General features: G+C 44.7%; 1 protein-coding gene across 1 annotated transcript in view; it reads right to left on the bottom strand.

Moving 5' to 3' along the window:
• anos1a (anosmin 1a) overlaps positions 1-22716 on the bottom strand; it is a gene marked incomplete at both ends in the record, with an annotated part of 156979 nt that overhangs the window by 129330 nt on the left and 4933 nt on the right. Inside the window, one exon of the mRNA XM_080422016.1 lies at positions 18557-18610. Coding sequence (XP_080278142.1) covers positions 18557-18610 — 54 coding nt within the window. The remainder of the gene's footprint in view (positions 1-18556; positions 18611-22716) is intronic.

Below are 22716 nucleotides of genomic sequence, written 5' to 3'. Positions count from 1 at the left end.
TGTTAATCGCACTCTTGATTTCAGTGATTTCGTCATAGCATTTGGAATCTTTAGAGATACACTCTGTGATATTTTTCCTAATCGTAGAATCGATCTCGACTCTTACCTCGCTCTCATTAGCGAACTCAAACGGAGGTACGGCGGGTCACTGTTCTATGACTATCACAAAGCGTTTTCAGCTAAAGCAGCTTTGTTCATCACTCGATTTAACACCATTCTAGATTGGTCCTGCCTTGACACAGAATTGCTCATTTTACATACTGGTGGCCACCGCGCACTTACTTGTAATATTTGCAGTCAAGTGGGGCATTCAGCAGAGGTTTGCCCCAAGTCAGTGTTCCTCTCACTTCCAAAAGTAAAAACCGAACTCCGCCCGAGCGCTGCTTTTCCCGGTTCAAGCTTTAATCCACCTGCCTTCAGTCCACAGGCTGAGAGCCCCCAGAGAGACGTCCGCGGGAGAGAGCAATTGCAAGGACCCCGACCCAAAGTCTGTGTGTCCACGGCGATTCCGACCCCCGAGAGCCGGAGAGAGGGGGGGGCCTCCAGCCAAAGCCCCTCGCCTATCGAAACCATTCTAAAAGATCACCCCTCAACTCCCATTAATATCCAGGCGCTGTCTTCTGCTTTATCTACACATCCTGACTCGGTATTTTCAGATCAACTTCTTACAGGACTGTCACAAGGTTTCCGTGTTGGCGTTATCTCTCATTTAACTTCCATCCACGTGTCACCTAATTTACAATCTGCTTTAAAAGAACCAGACGTCGTCGTCTCACTCTTAGAGAAAGAAGTGTGAAAAAGTTATATGGTCGGTCCATTCTTTGTTCCACCGTTTAAACCTTTCCGCATTAATCCCATAGGGATCGCAACTCGTAAATATTCTGGTAAAAAGCGTTTAATCATTGACATGTCTGCACCTCGTAACGGCCCTTGTCCTAGTGTTAATTCAATGATTCCGCTTGAAAACTTTTCTCTGCATTATGCTTCCATTGACGACGCAATTAAACTAATCAAAATCGCAGGCCAAGGTGCTTGGCTGGCAAAGGCAGATATAACAGACGCTTTTAAAGTAATGCCAATCCACCCGTCACAGTGGTCATTGTTTGGAGTAAAATGGGAGAATGCATTTTACTTTGCAGTCCGGCTGACATTTGGTTGCAGAAGCAGTCCTCACATTTTTAATTCATTGTCAGAGGCCCTCTGCTGGATTTTGTATAACGTATGCCGCCTGCCGTTCGTAGTTCACCTACTAGACGATTTTCTGTTAATCGATTTTCCTCATTCAGTTCCCAACAGCAGCCTGGCTAAGCTCAAAGCAATGTTCAAAGAGTTAGGGGTTCCCCTGTCAGTGGAAAAAACTGTCGGCCCTGCTAAGTCCATAGAATTTCTTGGTATTACTTTAGATTCCGTTAAAATGGAAGCTTCTCTTCCAATGGAGAAGCTGATTCGCACCAGGGAGTTGATTACCAGCGCTGGTTTACCCTTATCAAAGCGTCAGCTGTTGTCCCTGATGGGCCATTTTAATTATGCAATTAGAATAATTCCCCAGGGCAGGTCTTTCATTGCTCGGCTGCTAGAAGCGGCCAGCAAAGTAGATTCTCTAAGTGACCAAATAACACTAGACGCAGGTTGTCACTCTGACCTTGCATTTTGGTCCAAATTACTACAAGAGTGGAATGGGATTTCGTTTTTCTATAATGACATTGAGACACCAGCTAACGAGATGCACCTTTTTACTGACGCAGCGCCCTCTACAGGTTTTGGGGGAATCTTCCAGGGAGAATGGTTTGCTGCTAGCTGGCCACCAGAATTGAGCCAATCTGACTGTCTGTGTCAGCCATTATCAATCGCGCTTCATGAGTTGTATCCCATAGCGGTAGCCTGCAAACTCTGGGGATCTCAATGGTCTCGTAGGCGTATAGTGTTTCACTGCGATAACGAAGCCACAGTGAACATTATAAATAAAGGTCGCTCTTCTTCCCCTCAAATAATGCCCTTCATGAGGTTCATCACCTGGTCTTCTGTTATGCAAAACTTCATAATTAAAGCAGCACATGTTCCAGGTCGTCTTAACATTAATGCTGACTGTCTCTCCCGCTTCAAATTTCAGGAGTTCCATCAGCGCTGTCCTTCAGCCAAACCATTCTCCCTGGTCTGCCCCGATTACCAAGATCTGGTTCTGAATTGATTCCTTTACATAGCCTTCATTCTCTCTCTCGCAGTTATATCAGAGCAGCTCTTTCTCCTGCCACAGTAAGCTCCTACGACTCAGCATGGCGGAAATTTGGTCTATTCTGCTCTGGATATTCTATTCCTTTATTCCCTGTGTTGGTTTCCTCTGTTTCTGCTTTTCTTACTTTTAACTTTCAAGTAAACAATCTCCGGTTTTGCTCTATCCATAGCTTAGTGGCAGGGGTCCAGTTCCATGCTCGTCTCAATGACCCTCTCTTCCCTAGCTTATTCACTAACACTCATATTAGTCTCCTCCTTAAAGGCTTTCGTAGATCTTCACCTCCTACCCCAGACAAACGCCTTCCCATAACGCTAAATATTCTTCACACCCTCATTACATGTCTTAGGAATGGAATCTTCACCCCTTATGTAGATCGTCTATTTGAAGCTGTCATCCTACTCGCCTTTTATGGGTTTCTTAGGGTAGGAGAGTTCACCACAAAGTCTACAGCTTTCAATGTCTCCAGAGATATTTGCTTCTCAGATCTTGCATTCGTTCACCATGGTTATAAACTGTTTTTAAAACACTCAAAATCAGATAGAAAGCTTAAAGGTTGCTTCATTTCAGTCGCTAGGGTTTCCGGTAGTTATTGCCCCTATTCTTCTATGCTTAGGTTCCTCTCTGTCAGAAAACGCACTCCTAGTCATGCTCCCTTGTTTCTCCTTTCTAATGGTCTTCCTCTCTACCAAAGCTTTTTCTCCTGTCACCTCCATTCTCTCTTTAAAAAATGCGGACTACCTCCTGACCGATTCTCAAGTCACTCTCTGAGAATCGTCGCTGCTACTACTGCTGCCACTAGCGGCATCCCGGTTCATACTCTGAAGTCTATGGGAAGATGGTCTTCATCTGCCTACTCCGTTTACATTAGACCAGAAGCTTCATCAGTACTCGACGCCCAGCGATTCATGGCTGCTAGTTCGGTACTTACATTTACTGGTGGTTGTGTCAGGTGGAGGGGTCCAGCACTCTAGTTTATTTCTTCACCATTTTCTATCTGCCATTCTACTTTTACATTTACATTCTATCGTCATTGTATTTTCCACGCAGTGGGTTTCTCAAGGTCTGCCTACTTCTCTCAATTTCTGACCCTAGTAGCTTCACTATCGGTGTAGTGCCCACATGGTTAAATCTCTACTCAATATCCTGTCATGAACTCTTCGATCTCCTTTCTCTCTCATAGGATTCTCATACATCCTGTTCATATCATCCTTCATCATTACGTCCCTCCTTCACACAGGAGTCCTCCGCCGGGAGCTCATCTACATCAATAGGTGACATTCTCATTACAAACATGCTTCAGTTAATTTGAATCCTCTATCGTGAGGACGCCTCTCAAATTTAATCCCTCATCTCTAATTAGATTCTGCCGGCAAAAGCTACCCTGCTAGCCCGTCACCGACTACTCAAAAGCACCAGGTCATTATCTTCTCATTTCTCATCATTCTGTTAAACATTCATCTCCTGTGAGCCTCAATCGTGAGGGCTCCTATATCAGTAGGAGCAACCATTATCTCCTGCGACCCTTCAAGTCGTAAAGGGTCCCATAACGGCAGGAGCATAACCTCCTGCGAGCCTTCAGTCGTGATGGCTCCAATAAGCAGCAGGAGGATTTTTATATCATTGCGAACCTTCAGTCGTGAAGGTTCAACTACAGCAGGTGTCAGTCTTTTTCTCTCCCTCTAGAACCCTCGGTGCTGAAGGTCCGATGTCCTGTCTCTTCCTGGAAACCTCAACTGATCTATGTTTGTATATAATCATTCTCAGGTATGTATTTCATTTCACCTTCTCCTTTGGGGCGGGCTTCGGAGCCCCCTGCCTCTCATCAGGCAGGATCTGATGTGAAGCTACACATCGATTCTCCTTCGATGGGGCCCGCGCCAAATTGTTAATGCATATCAATGTTACCAAATTACTTTAATTACATTATTGTAATAAATATCTTTGCATTCATTCTGTGTGGTGAAGTCTCTCTTAAGTTGAAATAGGAGTTTTTATAACGACAGTTCAACAGAGAGTCTGAACGAACCGTTACTCAGAACACTCCTCTCCTATCAACCAATTTCCCAATTTGGCTCTGTTCCAATCATATCAGTTCAGCTCATGTCTGTGTTCCTTTAAAACATGCCTCCTCCTTCCCTAACTCTCTCATGCTATCTGTTCAGATCACCCGCCACCTCCCCGACACCGCCCAGCAGCAGGAACCACCAGGAGGCCCTATCTACGGGGGCGGGCTTCGGAGCCCCCTGCCTCTCATCAGGCAGGATCTGATGTGAAGCTACACATCGATTCTCCTACTCTATTGCCCGCGCCAAATTGTTAATGCATATCAATGTTACCAAATTACTTTAATTACATTATTGTAATAAATATCTTTGCATTCATTCTGTGTGGTGAAGTCTCTCTTAAGTTGAACTGCTGTTTTAACGGTCCTCTGCAACCTGTTGCAGTCCTGAGCGGTCGTGTTACCGTACCACACTGTGATACAGCCAGTATCCACTTTCAATTATACATCGATAAAAGTTCACTAGTCCTTTTGTACTTAAGCCAAAAATGTAAAGGCGCCTCAGAAAGTACAGTCGCTGCTGCACCTTCTTGAGGATGTACTCGGTATTGAGTGACCATGTGAATGTGTCTGTGATGCCCAGGAATTTAAAGTTATCAACTATGTCGACAGATGACCCTTTGATGGAAATGGGGGTGTGGATACCTTTGGACTTCCTAAAGTCTACAATGATTTCTTTGGTCTTATTGGTGTTAAGTGAGAGGTTGTTGTTATCGCACCATAGAGTTAGATCTTCTATCTCCCTCCTATAGGCCCTCTCATCACCGTTGGTTATTAAACCGATCACTGTGGTATCATCCGCACATTTAATTATGCTGTTATTCCCACATCTGGCGACACAATCAAACGTAAACAAACTGTACAACAGAGGACTGAGGCAGCAGCCTTGGGGCGCACCGGTTCTGGTGAGAATTGTGGATGAGCATCTCTCTCCTATGCGTACACACTGGGGCCTGCCTGTCAGAAAATCAAATAGCCAATTACAGATGGAGCTGCCCACACCAAGGCCACTGAGTTTCAACACTAATTTAGATGGTACAATAGTGTTGAATGCGGAACTATAGTCTATGAACAGTAGTCTGACATGAGTTTTTCTTTTCAAGGTGTACCAGGGCAGTGTGTAAAGCAAGAGAGACCAAGCCTGGTATAGTTTGGAGTAGGTAGAGAAACCAATACCTCTCAGGATCTTTGTTTTAGCTATGACTCCCCCTAGTGCTCTATTAGCGGATTCTGTCAATAAAGTTGTTCCATTTATAAAATGCATTATGCTCATCCAATGAAAAGCCCAGATATTTATAGAACTTTGTGTAATTCAACTTTGATCCCCCAAATTGGAATTGAAAGTCACTTGTGCGCATGGCAGGGTTTTTAAAATGCATGAAAAATACAAATCCTCTCTCTCACACTTATGCCGGTGTGCCAGTGATCACCCTCCCCTGTGCCAATGTTGGCACCCCGTGCCTAAGGTTGACTACCCATGCTATAGACAAATGCACAGAGCGCTGCCCTGTAGTTGTTGTGCAATCATTATTTCAGTGTCAGACGCCTACATGTGCATTCTGCTCACTTGACCTGCTATTTTACTAACTAAATGCTCTGGCAGACACAAAGTGTCACTCACTTGCATCAAGTTATATCACTTAAGTTCACATTGGAAGTGTCAAATAGTCCATTATATTTGGATGCACCAAAATTATTAACTAATAATTCCAACCGCATCATACCGACGACAGCCGACTTAAATGATAAGGGATGTACCGCTCGCGCGCGCGCACACGCACACACACACACACACACACACACACACACACACACACACACACACACACACACACACTGCAGAGAAGAAAAGCCCAGCCCCCTTCCCTCTGATCCTTGCAGTGTTATTTTACAAAGAATAACTAAAAAAGTAAATATCATCAAAAGCAACAGTTTGTATTCTCTGGTCGTGTTGGCCTGTCACAAACTAATTAACTATCAAAAATAGCTGGCAGCTTTATAGACTGTATCAGTGGCAGCATTTATAGTTTGACAGTCGCTGCACACACTGACAGAGGAAAGGTTGCCATTTCAGTGCCAGCATAATTTCTTTACTTTTTTCCTATTTTATTTTCCCTCTCTTTTTCCATTTTGTCCATGTCCATGTCCTGTGTTTATGGCTCTAACAGCTGCCAGGAAGAAGAAGCCCTTTAGGGGCATTTAGACACCTTAAAGTAACGCTTGTCAGTCCGCATCATCTGCAATGGGTCTCTGAATGACTGTAATCTATGTAGGTGTAGCAGTAGTGACTCCGAGCCTCTGCCTACAGGGAATTACCTTTGGTTTAGTGGATAAGATGTTGGCTTTCCACTCCCGGGTTCGAATCCCGAGCGTTACATAGGTACAGTCTATCATTAAATATATGTGTGCAGTCTAACAACAATGGATACATGAATGAACATACAGTAATCTATCAGCAATTAATCTAGTATGAAGGAATATTACAGTCTTTGAATCAACAGTGGGTGTATTAATGAGGACCCAAGAGAAATGCTACTTGCATACTACCATTGTACATGCATTTTTGACAGCACCATGGTCCAACTAAGAAGTATACGTATACGGTATGACCGCCTATACTGCATTGATCTGCATGGGGTCCCCCAGGGGACCGAGTCTTAGTGGACCGCTCCTTTTTTCCTTCTACACCTAAATATCTTTACTTTTGGGTTAGTGTAGTGCACATAATTTGTTCACTACATTTTGTGGTGCATTCTGGGTAGTTGACTATATGGTTAAGGATTTATTTATTTATAATTTAGATGTACAGGACCTAGGGGCACGGTCGCGCTGTCGCCTCACAGCTAGAAGGTCCTGGGTTCGATTCCCGCCAGGGACGCTGTGGGCGCTGGGGGCGTGTCTTCTCCTCCACGTCATCAGTGCCCATACCCTAGGTGGGGTTGGCGAAAGGGCCTACTCTGTGTGGAGTTTGCATGTTCTCCCCGTGTCTCCTAGGGTAGTTAATACCCTCACAAAAACATGTAGTAATCCTGGTCGCTAGACCGCCTCCCCCATGACAGCCGGGGCGCCTGATGGAGGGGAAGGGAACTGGTTGGAATAACGTGTTCCTTCCACGTGCTACGTCCTACCGGGGAAACTCCCCCCTGTCAGGTGACAAGAAGGTCAGTTGTCTCTCATGCATTGAAGGAGGCATGAGCTCGGTCCTGGGCTCCCTAGGCTGGTGGGGAGAGTGTAGCGCCCACGATCACTTAGAAAATTGGCACCGGGTGAAAAAAGGGTTACAAAATCGTGTGATAAAAAAAAATCGGGCCGTAATATCAGGGTACGTTTTATTATATTATGTTATCATCATGTCTCAGAGGAAGCATGCAGGGATAAAACGTCCTGCTCCATCCATTACTGTCTCCAGCCCTTGAGCAGTGATGTATTAGCCCAGAGCCACCAGCTACTGTCTACGTGTATAGCGGCAGAAAATAAAGTGCCTGTACGCCGGTGATGAATGGCATGGCTCGGAACGGCTTATTGGCTCGGAACGTAGAACGTTTTTTGCCCCCGCACGCACATGTACGAACGCGCCGACAGGACACGCACACATTCATGTCCGGTATTAAACATTTACTTGAAAAAAGTACAAAAGTATTGGCATCAAAATGTACTTAGAGTAAAAAAGTAAAAGCACTCATTATGCAAAATGTCGTACCATTTCGCAAGTTTCCAAATGTATAAAATCCATTTAAAATAGTGTATGTTTTGTAATAATAATCTAAATCTACAAAGTAACTCGTAACAAAAATGTTCTAATAATCGTAGTGGAGTAAAAAGTACAATATTTGCCTCTTAAAGGTAGTGGAGTAGAAGTATTGAAAATTGGAAATACTCCAGTAAATTAAAAACAAAAACATTACATCAAAATTGTACTTAACTACAATACTTGAGTAAATATACTTAGTTACTTTCCACCACTGCACACATCCATTTTTACAGACACGCGTACACACACACACACACACACACACACACACACGCGTACACACACACACACACACACACACACACACACACACACACACACACACACACACACACACACACACACACACACACACACACACACACACACACACACACACACACACACACACACACAAAATCAGGAATCAATCCCCTAGATGACGGTGTGTAGGTCACGTTTCACAGGTTATATGAAACGATGGGGGAAACAACAGAGAGACGGCTGCTGTCTGTGTTACAGGTACCAGGATCTGGCACCTAGTAGCAGATATATGTTACCTGGAAAACAGGTTAAAGTTGTATAGCAGAATTAGAGACAGAGAAACATGGTCTTGCTTCCACCGAGTCTCCTCAGTTATGATTTATTTCACATAAACACATTTCACCAAATAAACCCTAACTGTCTACTGTTTGCATTGTCCTTTTTACTGTTATATTTACCCAGCATTTAATACTGCACATTTTACTCAGCATAGCAATACTGCACCTTTTACTGTCTATCTAGACATATTGACATTCACTTGTTCATAGAACCTTCACCACTACAACAAAATCCAACCAAGTACAATAAACATTTTCAATTCAATTCAATACATTCAAAATCACCATATCTTGTAACCTCTTGTGTCACTCACTGTTTGCATTCAACTCCCAAATTCGTTTGGTCATTAATTAATTTGCATCTTAAGTGCATTTTTCATATAAAGATGCTCTAAGCACCACTAGGACTTAGCATAATCAGTACCAGTAACACTACTAAATGAACACACTATTTACATCTGCATGTTGCACAGCTACCTGGTTTGAAACCATTTCCCTCAAAACCGTTTATCACTTGTTCAAAACATATACACATTAAATAATAAATGGAGCCAGCCAGTATATCAATCAAAACACAAACCTAACAAAAATAATGGACATGTGATACCCAGACACACACTATTAACGTGGCACACGACGGAGCAACGTGGTGGACGCCATTACAAACATTTCAAACAATGAGACACTTTTCACTCACTCCTTTTACACTTAAATTCGACCCAAAAGTAAACACAGTAAACTCCAGACGTTACATAAACAACAACACTCATTTCTGTGTGCTTTGTGAAGTATTACCCACCTGGAAAACAGGTTAAAGTTGTATAGCAGAATTAGAGACAGAGAAACATGGTCTTGCTTCCACCGAGTCTCCTCAGTTATGAGAAGAACCAGCAGCGCATGCGCACTAGACTACCTCAAAGACAATCTCAGTGGCAAAGCAGGTTGATACCATGGTGTTACACTGCCACCTATTGACCAAAGTTATTGTTGTTTTTAGGTGAAAACATTCTAATGACAACCTGGGTTTGAAAGGTAAAATAAAATACAAACACTTCTCAAAACACTGTGACACATAAAACAATCACACTAATGTGATGACACTTTAGTGGGCATCACACACTCCCTGACAAATAAAAATGGCTCCTGACATTTCCAAAAACACTGAAATTCAGCTCCATTCAACTCGTAAACCTTTAGTCTTTCTCTTAGACCTCTAACAGGTAAGCATTGTGGGTGGAATGTGTGTGTTGGGTGTATGGTAAGTATACGGGGCGTATGGTGTGTGGTAGAAGAAGGGATGTGAATATGGCATACCAAAGGGTGGGAGGTATTGCATCAGTGTGTGTGGTGGTGGAGTGTGGTGAGGTGTATGCAGAACAGGTGCGTATTGTACTGTGTGTCCTAACACTGAGTTAACGGTAACCTGATCCTGCACTGATGGTTCACCTAGCAAGTCGTAGGTGAGACACTGTCTGGGCTTTCTGTCACGGGCAGACCTCCTGACCTCTGACTGAACCTGTTCTACAGGTGAGGCTGGGGATTGGGCTCTGGGACAGGGCTGGGGTATTGGAGATTGGGCTTGTGGACTGGGCTGGGGTATTGGGGATTGGGCTGGGTCAGGATATGGGTACTCATTTTCCTCTTCTTCCTCAGGTTCGGTGACACCAGGTCTGGCCACAACAGGTAAGTTTCCATCTGTGTTTTCTCTCTCTTCGTCTTCACTCTCTTCAGGTGACATGACAGGTATGTATTCAGGTAGTTGCTCACGGTGTACAAGAGCTCTTTCCTCTGTTCTCACAGCAGGTATCCTTAGCCAGTATCCACCGTTACTGTCATCATCTGAATCACTGTCAGTGCTGTCACTCAAGTCTGCTTGTCTTTGTGTGTCTGACACTCTTCCTTGTTTCTGTCTGTTATTTGTTTTCTTTTCAGGGACAGTTCTCGTTTGGGGTGGAGTCATTTCCACAGGTAAGTCATTCACCAGTAACAGGAGATTGCGATGTAATGTTCTGGTTTTCTTCTGGTCTCCGTGCTCAGGGCAGACAATATACACTGGACTCTCAGCAAGCTGGCTTTTGACCACGTAGATAGCCTTCTCCCAATAAGACCTCAACTTGCCTGGTCCTCCACGCTGACTGAGGTTTCTTACCAGAACTCTGTCTCCTGCCTGTAGTACGATTCCTTTTGCTTTCTTGTCATAAGATACTTTTCCTCTTGCACTGGATTTCTTACTATTTTCACAAGCAATACGGTAGGCTTCTGACATTTTCTCAGCCCATTTCTCTGCATATCCTCTAGGTGAGTATGATTCCTTTTCCTCAGTTAACCCAAACAGCAAGTCAACTGGGAGATGTGGATGACGGCCGTAGAGGAGGAAAAAGGGTGAGTAACCAGTGGATTCATGTTTGGTACAGTTATAAGCGTGTAATACCTGCGGGAGGTGATCCTTCCAACGCAGTTTTTCACTTTCAGTCAACGTCCTCAACATCTGGAGTATGGTTCTATTGAGCCGCTCAGCCGGGTTGCTCTGTGGATGGTAGGGTGATGTTCTAGAGTGGCCAACTCCAGACAGCTGTTGCAGTGTTTGGAACAATTTGTTCTCAAATTCACGGCCCTGATCATGGTGTAATTTAGACATATAACCAAATTTGGGTATGTAGTCATTAAAGATACGCTCTGCAGCTGTTTTTCCACTTTTGTTCTTTGTGGGGTATGCCTGGGCAAATCTAGTGAAATGATCGATCACCACTAGAATGTATTCGTACCCTCCAACACTGGTTTCCAGATGTAGGTAATCAATACACACGAGCTCTAAAGGGAAGTTGGAGGTGATGCTACCCATGGGAGCTCGAACGTGTGTGACAGGCTTTTTAGACTTGATGCATGGACATTTTCGTGTAACATACTCTTCAATCTCTTTGGACATAAAGGGCCAGTAGAATCTCTCCCTTGCGAGGTGGAGCACTCTTTCCGTCCCAACATGGCCCATCTCATTATGTAGATGTTTCAGAGCGAGTGTTCTGTATTTTACAGGGAGGACCAACTGCTTGTGCTGATTGGTCTTTCTGTAAAGGAGGTCATTGTCAATGTATAATCTGCTCCACTCATGGAGAAGCTTTCGGGTCGCTCCACTTACAGTTTTGCGCACTTCATCTGTCAACTTTGTGTTTGACTCTTTCAACTCCATGATCGTATTTATGGCTTGATCCTCTCTTTGGGCCTTTACTAGCTCATCGTGACTGATGGTTTGCAGGTTAGGATGAGACTGCTGGTTAGAGTCTGGGGAAGAGATGTTAAGCGCTGCAACCCATGCCACGTCTTTCCTTTCTGCTGCCTGACTTCCATCCCATGTCGCACGCACTGCTTCATTGGAGAACTCCTCTGTACAGGTCCTTTCATACCTCTCCATATCCAGGGGGAGGCGAGATAGGGTGTCTGCATCTATATTTGACTTTCCAGGCCTGTATTTGACATCAAACCGGAAATCTGCGAGTTCCCCAACCCACCGATGACCGACAGCATTGAGCTTGGCTGTACTCATGACATAGGTCAACGGGTTGTTGTCGGTGTAGATAGTGAAGTGTGGCGCATAGTACAGGTAATCGCGGAACTTTTCACACACAGCCCATTTTAATGCGAGGAACTCCAGTTTTCCACTATGCATATGGTAATTGCGTTCGGCTGGTGACAATGTCCTTGATCCATATCCAATGACTCTCAATTTTCCGTTTTGATGCTGATACAGAACAGCTCCTAGGCCTTGGTCTGAGGCATCAGTATGCAGTCTGAAGGGGTGGTTAAAATCAGGATACGCCAAGACAGGGGGGTTTGTGAGGAGGTCGATCAGTTGTTCAAGGGCTCTCTGCTGTTCAGTGGTCCATTCTATGGGCTCTCTGGAGGGCAACTGGGGGCGTTTGGGGTTTTTACTACGGGTTGGTATTGGGGCCTGCCCTGGCTTGGTTTGGAGCAGCTCATAAATGGGTCTGGCAATCCGGGAAAAATCCTGGATGTAGGAACGGAAATACCCCAGAAATCCTGTTACTTTCCTCACCTCACCAACGGTTCTTGGTGTCTTACTTGACAGGGCTTTCACAGCTTCAAGGTCTCGTGGGTCTACTTTGACTCCTTCTGCTGACACAAGGCGACCCACGTACCTGACTTCTTGTTTGAAGAGATCACATTTCTCAGGTCTCAATTTCACTCCGTGACGTTGAAGGGCCTGGAGAACTTTACGGATGGTCTCAACATGTTCTTCAAATGTTTTTGCATAACAGAGTACATCGTCTAGATACGGGATGCAACATTCGTCCCTGAGGGGGCCTAGCATCTCCTCCATGCTCCGCTGGAATGTTGCAGGGGCATTTGAGAGTCCAAATGGGATACGGACCCACTCGTAGAGACCCCACGGAGTAATGAAGGCGGTGAAAGGGCGCGAACCCTCTGCGACGAAGCCCTGGTGGTAGGCTTTTCCTTGATCTAAAATACTAAACCAGGTATAGCCCCCAAGGGTGTCAGTCAGATCTTGTATTCTAGGCAACGGGTGACGATCAGGGACAGTCTTTTTATTCAGGAGGCGGTAGTCAATGCACAGACGCAGGCTGCCGTCCTTCTTCCTGACACAGACAACTGGGGCAGAATACGGGGACTTGGACTTGACTATCCAGCCTTTCATTAACAGTTCCTGTATGTACTCCTTTACCTCCTTGAACAGTGGCTTTGGGACTGATGAGTACGTTTTCTGGACAGGGACTGTGTCATGGAGGGTGATTGTCATCTGCAGGCTTGGTATGCATCCAATGTCATTACTGTCCTGTGCAAAAGCTCCAGCCTCTTCACAGAGCATCTTGATCACTATTTCCTGCTGTTGATCATCAAGGTGACTGAGGTCGACAGGGGGTTGGAATGGAGTGGGACTGGGGACAGCTGACGTCGAAACAGCACTGTTGAGGGGCACTGTGGGCTTGGGGGTTTCAGGTGGGATAGGGGGTTGCCATGGGGATGGGCTGGTGACAGTGGGGGTTTCAGGTGAGTATGTTGGGATGGGGGGTTGCCATGGGGATGGGCTGGTGACAGTGGGGGTTGTGGCGGCACTGCTGACGGTCACTGGGGGCTGGGGGATTTCAAGTGAGTCTGTTGTGATGACCTTCTCCACACAGTGGATACTGCCAAGGGCTGTCTTTCTTGGGAGAGTGACTGCATGTTTTGTGTTGTTTCCCACAGGCACTGTTATATAGGGCTTTCTGGGGTTTTGCACCTTCAGCAGGCCTTCTCCAACATCCAGCTCCGCCAGTGGTATGCTGTTGTCATCAGGCTCAAACAGGAAGATTGGGTCAGACAGTTCCATGTGGGGCGGGACTTGGCACTTGACCCAGGCCACCTGACCTGCTGGAATGACAGTGTCTTGTCTACCTGTTCGTAGGCGGCCAAATTGCACATGGGGTTTGTCAGTCTGAATGAAGTTCACCAGGAGCTCTGCTTTCTCTGCTGGTATCACCATGGCGTTACAGAGCAGGCTGGTGAGGGTTGGAATCAGCCTTCCAGGTTGTTCCTGTATCATCACCTCCAGCACATTAAAGCCCAGCAGGGGTCTCTCCAGATCAAGACTGCTTACAAGGAAAGGCACAGTGATTGACAGGTTAGGATTTTCATTCCCCTTCAAGTTAACTGTAAGGGCCACCCAGCCATCGAATGGAAGGATCTCACCATTTACAGCATAGACTTCTAACTCCTCTTTATCACCAATGATTTCATTAAGGGGTCTAACAGGCATGTCAGGAAAGTATCTGTTTTTCCAAACTCTATCAATCATGCTTACTTGGGCCCCCGTGTCAAGCAGAGCACTGACTGCTAAACCGTTTAGGTTACAATGGGTGAGAGCCCTTCTCCCCACGAGCTTGGCGAGGCATTCACTTTTGCTGTAAGGTAAGTCAGGGGTGGGGACAGGGGTATTTGGTTGCTTCTGTATCTCTTTTACTACTTTGTCTTTTGTTTCAGGGCCATACTTTTTCTCTTTGACTTTTTCCTTGTCAGGCTCACTAGTATGACAGGTGTCAGTTTGGGACAGTAATTTGGAACCGGTCAATGGTTGTCCCCCTGCAGGGACCGGCTCCAGTTTCCCTGCCGTGGAGGTCTCTTCAGGCAGCCCACAGCTCTGTGGCCTTCCTCACCGCAGTGGAAACAGTGAGGGCAGTTAGGCAGATTCTGTTCAACACATTTAACACAGCCATATGGTCTCTCTCTCTGCCTGTCTGTCTTGCCTGTTCTGACCTGTGCCTGCTGTTCTGACTTTTGGGGATGGATAGACTGTTGCATGAGCTCAACAAGATTAGTAAGCTTTTCAACTTTCTCTGTTAACTGTTGGATCATGTCTGGTTTAGGTTTCTTTCCTGAGCTCTCCTCTCTGACGCTAGGGGGAGCCTGAGCTGCATTAACCTCAACCTCTGCACTGTGTACATTTGTGGGTCTCTGACGGTTGGCTGGGCCTAAACGTCGCTGCCTTTCACTCTCATCACTCATTACTTTCTTCATCTGTTTGAGGATGGCCTCATCAGGGACACTGGGGTCTACAAGTAATGGTTTGAGCTCTCTACGAATGTCATCATGCTTGTGGCCTAGACCTTGATACACAGTGTGGAGAAAAACATCCTGAACTGTACTTGCATTGTATTTAACATCAGTATCAGCATGTTTTGAGGCCAGCAAGATCTTTTGTTTTAGTCCTATGACTCTGTATAAGAACTGCTGTGGTGTTTCACTATCTTTTTGCTTAGTGCACATAAGTTCTTGAAACAGCTCTGTGTTACTTTGTTCACCAAGGTGGGAATGAAGAAAACCCTTTAGCTCATCAACAGTTAAATCATCCTTAACAATTAACATGTCTTTAAAGTTGCCAGGTTTGATAACTCTCAAGACTGCTCTAACAACATCTGCATCGCTGAACTGTTCCTTCAAACCTTCTTCAATTTGTCTACAGACACTGCTGTAACTAATGTCTGACCCCTGATCTCCAATCTGACCTCCCTGGAGCTTAAACTCCCTGCGATGAAGGAAAGAAAGCTCTCGTAGAGAGACCAGCTTGTCTTGTGACACAGATGTAGGGTGTTCACTTTTACCTTTGGTGTCTGGTGCATTCCTACCTAGTGACATGGACTGAACTTTTGACTGTGGCTGAGGAACAATTTGTGGGGTGTGTGTGGGCATGTACTGCAAAATTTGTTTACTCAGTTCCTCATAACTAGTAAGCATCTGCTGCAGATGTGCATCATGTGTGGTCACATTTTCAGCAGGCTCACTAACAACAATGACTTCATTATTCACTTCAACATTGACACCATCAACTTGACTGTTAGAAAATGAACCATGTGATGTACCCTCTTTTACACCCGAACCTTGAACCTGTATGATCCTATCAATCACATCTTTCATGTCTAGTAAATGTGATAATCCTTTATCCTCTAAATCTAATAAGGCCTTACTGTACACATAGTCGTTGATGTAGTTGAAACAACCCTCGTCATCCTCGGCAGTGAGATGAGACAGAAGAGACTGGTCCATCCCTGGCACTTGAACCAATGCCTTTGCGATCTGAAACAGGTCATTGGCAGGTAGAGTGAGCAGGCTCTTTTTGATGGCCCACACCAAACCTTTCCTCTCACTGTCTGCCATGGCTGCTTCCCGATTCCTTCCTTGCACTTGGTACACAGTCCAGGATCACTTTACAGTCTCTATCCGTGATGGGTGGTTCTTTCTACACAGCAATCCTTACTCTTCATCAGATGTAGCAATTGGCAAAACACTATCTTTAGTCTTCATCAGATGTAGTGGTTGGCACAACAGTTTGTAATCTTCACCAGTGATTTGCACAGCACTGGGCTTTCTCCTCATCAGATGTACTGTAGTAGTTGACACAGCACTGTCTTTCTCACTCTTCATTAGAAGTAGTAGTTGGCACAGCTCTGTGTTTACTCTTCATCAGATGAGACACCTTGCTTCAGTTGGTGTGGCTGAAGAATGCTCCTTCATCAGTGGACCTTTACACCGGGTGTTGCTCCCTGGTTCATCAGGTCACTCTTGGTCCAAGATCAGTATCTCTGGATCAGCTTCCAGCCAGCAGGTGGCGCTGATCCCGGACGAGCCCCCAATAAACTGTTACAGGTACCAGGATCTGGCACCTAGTAGCAGATATATGTTACCTGGAAAACAGGTTAAAGTTGTATAGCAGAATTAGAGACAGAGAAACATGGTCTTGCTTCCACCGAGTCTCCTCAGTTATGATTTATTTCACATAAACACATTTCACCAAATAAACCCTAACTGTCTACTGTTTGCATTGTCCTTTTTACTGTTATATTTACCCAGCATTTAATACTGCACATTTTACTCAGCATAGCAATACTGCACCTTTTACTGTCTATCTAGACATATTGACATTCACTTGTTCATAGAACCTTCACCACTACAACAAAATCCAACCAAGTACAATAAACATTTTCAATTCAATTCAATACATTCAAAATCACCATATCTTGTAACCTCTTGTGTCACTCACTGTTTGCATTCAACTCCCAAATTCGTTTGGTCATTAATTAATTTGCATCTTAAGTGCATTTTTCATATAAAGATGCTCTAAGCACCACTAGGACTTAGCATAATCAGTACCAGTAACACTACTAAATGAACACACTATTTACATCTGCATGTTGCACAGCTACCTGGTTTGAAACCATTTCCCTCAAAACCGTTTATCACTTGTTCAAAACATATACACATTAAATAATAAATGGAGCCAGCCAGTATATCAATCAAAACACAAACCTAACAAAAATAATGGACATGTGATACCCAGACACACACTATTAACGTGGCACACGACGGAGCAACGTGGTGGACGCCATTACAAACATTTCAAACAATGAGACACTTTTCACTCACTCCTTTTACACTTAAATTCGACCCAAAAGTAAACACAGTAAACTCCAGACGTTACATAAACAACAACACTCATTTCTGTGTGCTTTGTGAAGTATTACCCACCTGGAAAACAGGTTAAAGTTGTATAGCAGAATTAGAGACAGAGAAACATGGTCTTGCTTCCACCGAGTCTCCTCAGTTATGAGAAGAACCAGCAGCGCATGCGCACTAGACTACCTCAAAGACAATCTCAGTGGCAAAGCAGGTTGATACCATGGTGTTACACTGCCACCTATTGACCAAAGTTATTGTTGTTTTTAGGTGAAAACATTCTAATGACAACCTGGGTTTGAAAGGTAAAATAAAATACAAACACTTCTCAAAACACTGTGACACATAAAACAATCACACTAATGTGATGACACTTTAGTGGGCATCACATCTGCATGCAGCCACGTGCAAGCTAGTGCACCTTTAGTGCAGTGTTGATTTTTTGATTCAGTTTCTCATAGTCTTTTGAATAAAATTCCATTTAGTTTTAGTCATATTTTAGTCATCTGAAATGTTTTAGTTTTTTCTCGTGTTAGTCGACTAAATATCATAAGATTATAGTCGACTAAATATACAGTTGATTTAGTCGACTAAAATGTATGTTGGTGGTGCCTTGATGGCGTCGTAATGGCTGATTTTACACTTGGTTGCATGCTGAAAATAGCCGATCTACAAGCTCGCGACGCGTTGTGAGCTTGTAGATCTGCTATTTTCAGAGCACAACATCCGAGCACAACCAAACATAAAATGACTTGTCTTTTTAGTTCCACTGGATCTCTTCTCCACTATAGTCCCTCACTAACATTTTAGTGTAGTTTATATATGTTGACAAAATCGTCAATATATTTAGTCTTAGTTTAGGTCATCATAGCTTAGTTTTTATTTTGTTTTTATTTAGTTTTCGTCAGTGAAAAAAGGTAGTCGACGAACATATTTCGTCACGAAATCATCAGTGCTCTAGTGCTTACCTTTGAGCATTGTTTGTTGTCTTGACACCAGCCAAACGAATCGGATCCATTGTTCTGAGAAAGAGAGAGAGAGGGTGGGAGAGAGAGGGAGAGAGATTATGGGTTACTTTTTGTTCACCAACGCAAATCCAGTGGCGCAAAGTAACTAAGTGCATTTACTCAAGCACTGTACTTGAGAACAATTCGGAATTCAAAATTTACTTGAGTAAAAGTACGAAAGTATTGGTATCAAAATGTACTTAAAGTATCAAAAGTAGAAAGTACTCATTATGCAGAAAGTGACATTTCACAAGTTTTCAAATGTGTAAAATGTAAAAAAAACGTTTGAAAAAAGCAGATCTACAAGCTCACAATGCGTCGCATTGTGAGCTTGTGGATCTGCTATTTCCAAATGGCCCGAAATGTAAGTTTTCAAACAATTGTAGTGGAGTAAAAGTACAATATTTGCCTCTGAGATGTAGTGGCGTAGGATGTAAAAGTATTGAAAATTGGAAATACCTTTAGTAAAGTAAAAGTACCTTGAAAATTGTCCTTAAATACAATAGTTGAGTAAATGTACTTAGTGACTTTACACCACTGACAAGCACTGACTGGGGAACTAGACTGATGCACATGAGGGGTGATTACACATCAGATACAGCTGGGGCAAACAGAGACATAGAACCAAGAACACTAGACCAGGGAACAACATACAGAAACACAAGACCTAGAAACTACAAGTCTGTGACAAAAACGAGCTTGTAGATCCGCTATTTTTTTTTTATCCCACGATTTTGTAACCCATTTTTTCACCCAGTGCCGATTGTCTAAGTGGAAGGAACACGTTATTCCAACCAGTTCCTTTCCCCAGATCCGCTACGTTTAATGCTTGTGTGTGACGCTGTAGTATGATCAAGTAGGCAGTTAGAATGTACAAAAGAAACACAAAACGTTATAAATATGGACATCGACAGCGACGATTAACCGAATTAGTTTAATTTATACAAAAGTAATGCTTCATGTTCTAATTGGAGGTCAAACCATACACACACACAGAGTGAGAGGACATTGTAGTGTGGAGAGAACGTTGCAGATTCACAGGTCACACAGTTAATTGATAATAAATATGAATTCACAGACGTCTTATTTTTTTGTCTCCTGAATGTCCTGAGACATGTGCAAATGGAACCAAATGGACCCGTGAGTTTAGCTGTCCACAGACAGACAGACGGACGGACGGACGGACAGACAGGCAGAGTGCAAAAAAATTGTCTTGGCCACGCTTTCGGCCTGGCGGAGACAAATAGACTAACCTAACCCTAACCCTAAGTGGGTTAAGACACACATAATCAAACGGACAAACACAGAAGCATCAACGACCCTAGGGAAGACAAGGGGCTTCTTCCTGACCCATAGCTTAAAACCCAAATAGGTGTGAGGGTACTCAACCCAAATTCCCACTCAAACCTTCAAAAGGACTAAGTGGGTTAAGACACACATAATCAAACAATGGACCTAGGAAGACTTAGATGAACAAATGTGTGGACAAACACAGAAGCATCAACGACCCTAGGGAAGACAAGGGGCTTCTTCCTGACCCATAGCTTAAAACCCAAATAGGTGTGAGGGTACTCAACCCAAATTCCCACTCAAACCTTCAAAAGGACTAAGTGGGTTAAGACACACATAATCAAACAATGGACCTAGGAAGACTTAGATGAACAAATGTGAAATAATAAGGACCTTGAAATTAAATGTTTTAAGGTCCTCATTACTCTAAACCCTAACCCTTGTAGCAGAAATGGAGAATGGTGTCAGTCCCAGCAAAGACGCACTAGAATTGACCAGTAGTCACTGGGAGGTTCGGTTGGGGCAAACGCAGTCCCCACAAACATCATTTACTATTCTGTGCCTATCGGTACATAATTCGGACGGGGCTGAGTAGGCTCAAAGCGAACTTCGCAACGTTCGGCACGGCAACTCGCGCGCCTTAGCGCGCTCGGTGGTGCCTCTCGTGGCTCAAGTTCGCTTGAGACTGCGCCCCTCCATCGCGGTTGGGTCCATAACTATATTTGTTTTCCTAAATCTTTATTGAGTCCTAATCCTGTACCATTCTTATAATGAGACTATGGATGAATTTTGGTATGCAGTCCAACTAAGGTGGGACTCAGGATGACTGGACGTACCTGCCATGCACAGTCCCCAGTGAACATTCCTCACAAAGCTCACTGGCAATTTTATTTATAGTTTGTAAACATGCCTAAAAACCTAAACTTTGAAGAAAGGGAAAATGGTTAACCCTAATGGGGAATCCTTTCTTAGGAAAGGCGAAACAGCCAAAAAGAACTTAGGGCTAAGATTTAGAATTTAGATTAAAGACTTAGTAAACAGAATGTAAAAGTACAAGGACCTTAAAATTAAAGAGTAACGGGATCCCAAAAAGACTTTCTTTCAAAAACAAGATGGCGAGAGCAAAAATTCCTTGCTCTGCCTTTTTCGGAAAGGATGCCCTTTCTAAAAAAGGCTTAGCACTGAAGTCCAACCCAAACCATTCCCTAACCTTAGTGGGGAACATAGAACCCGGGGAACATAGGTATGACCATAGACATATAAAGGTAGACGCCTCCTCTGGCTCTGAAGCGTCGGCACGGCGGGCGCGCTTCCGCTTCCTGGGCAAGGAAGCTTTTGTTCCTGGGGGACAGCTGGAAATGTCCGCGTGCGTCACAGAAGGGGGCGTTCAGTAGGGCCAATGAGAGGCAGGTGGGGGCGGGACAACTAGATTCTGACAAGTCCTGGAAAAGACGCGCTGTGATTGGCCAGTGCCCGTTCCCCCCATTTCCGGGGGGGACGGGCACTGGCCAATCACAGCGCGTATGGCGGCCACCATACCAAACAGGTCGCTCCAACGAACTGCAGAGGCCAATGAGGTATCTAGGTTTCTATATCTATGGGTATGACCCCTTTACGTGTGTGTGTGTGTGTGTGTGTGTGTGTGTGTGTGTGTGTGTGTGTGTGCGTGTGCGTGTGCGTGTGCGTGTGCGTGTGTACAGTCCACATTTACCAGGGTGACTAAAGGATGACAAACACAGAACAAAGCAAGTGACACTGCTGATCATTAGGAAATACATTGTAGGCTCTATAAGCACCAAAGTGAGTTCTAATTTAAACTCACTGTGTGTGTGCGTGTGCGTGTGCGTGCGCGTGCGCGTGCGTGCGTGCACTGCCTGAAAATGTGTGCTACGTGCCGCTCCCCCCTCAGAGTAGTTCAGTGTTGAGTGTGAAGCAAACAGTCATTCATTGTTACTGGAAAAAACATCACACATCTATGATCTATGACTACACAGACAGACAGACAGACAGACAGACAGACAGACAGACAGACAGACAGACAGACAGGCAGACAGGCAGACAGACAGACAGACAGACCAGCCTGATCTCCAGAGAATACCGTAACATTGCACGGAACGAGTGCACTTCATTCCGTGGATAGTCGCCTCGGAACTCCCAAATTGCGTGCATATGTACGGCGAGTCCCACGGTGGGCGTAACCAGTCGCAACACGGAAAAACCCGGAAGCAGAGCAGTCCGCACAATAAAATTTACGATTCTGTGCCTATCGGTACATAACTGAAACGGCGCTGAGTAGGCACAGGCGAATGTCACACCGTTCAGGACGGCAACTCGGTCGCCTTAGCTCCCTCGGTGGTCCTTCACGGGGTGACAATTCGCCTGTGACTGCGCGCCTCCGAAATGGTTTTGTCACAAAGGCAGCGCCGTACCATATGCACGCAATTCGGGAGTTCCGAGGCGGCTATCCACGGAATGAAGTGCACTCGTTCCGTGCAATGTTACGGTAATCTCTGGAGATCGGGTTGGGCAGACAGATAGACAGGCAGATATGATCTATGACAGGACAGAGAAGACTCAGCCATCATCATGAATGACCCCCTCGCCCCAAGACCCCCCCCAGGAGGTCACTGCCAGTGCACACTTCAACTGACCAATGATGCGCTCCACTGCCATTCACTTCTCAGTGAATGATGTCAACTAGACACACGCACGCACGCACGCACATGCACGCACGCACGTGCACGCACCCACGCACACGCATCAGCAAGTTGAGTCCCAGTTAGATCTGCACACACTGGTCAACTTTGATGCATAATTAACTCAAAAGGTTT

Source organism: Gymnoscopelus braueri, assembly GCF_963280865.1.
Source record: "Gymnoscopelus braueri genome assembly, chromosome: 24".
Taxonomy (NCBI): Eukaryota; Metazoa; Chordata; class Actinopteri; order Myctophiformes; family Myctophidae; genus Gymnoscopelus; species Gymnoscopelus braueri.
The sequence above is the reverse complement of the archived record's forward strand: the minus strand, read 5'-3'. Positions and strand labels throughout refer to the sequence as shown.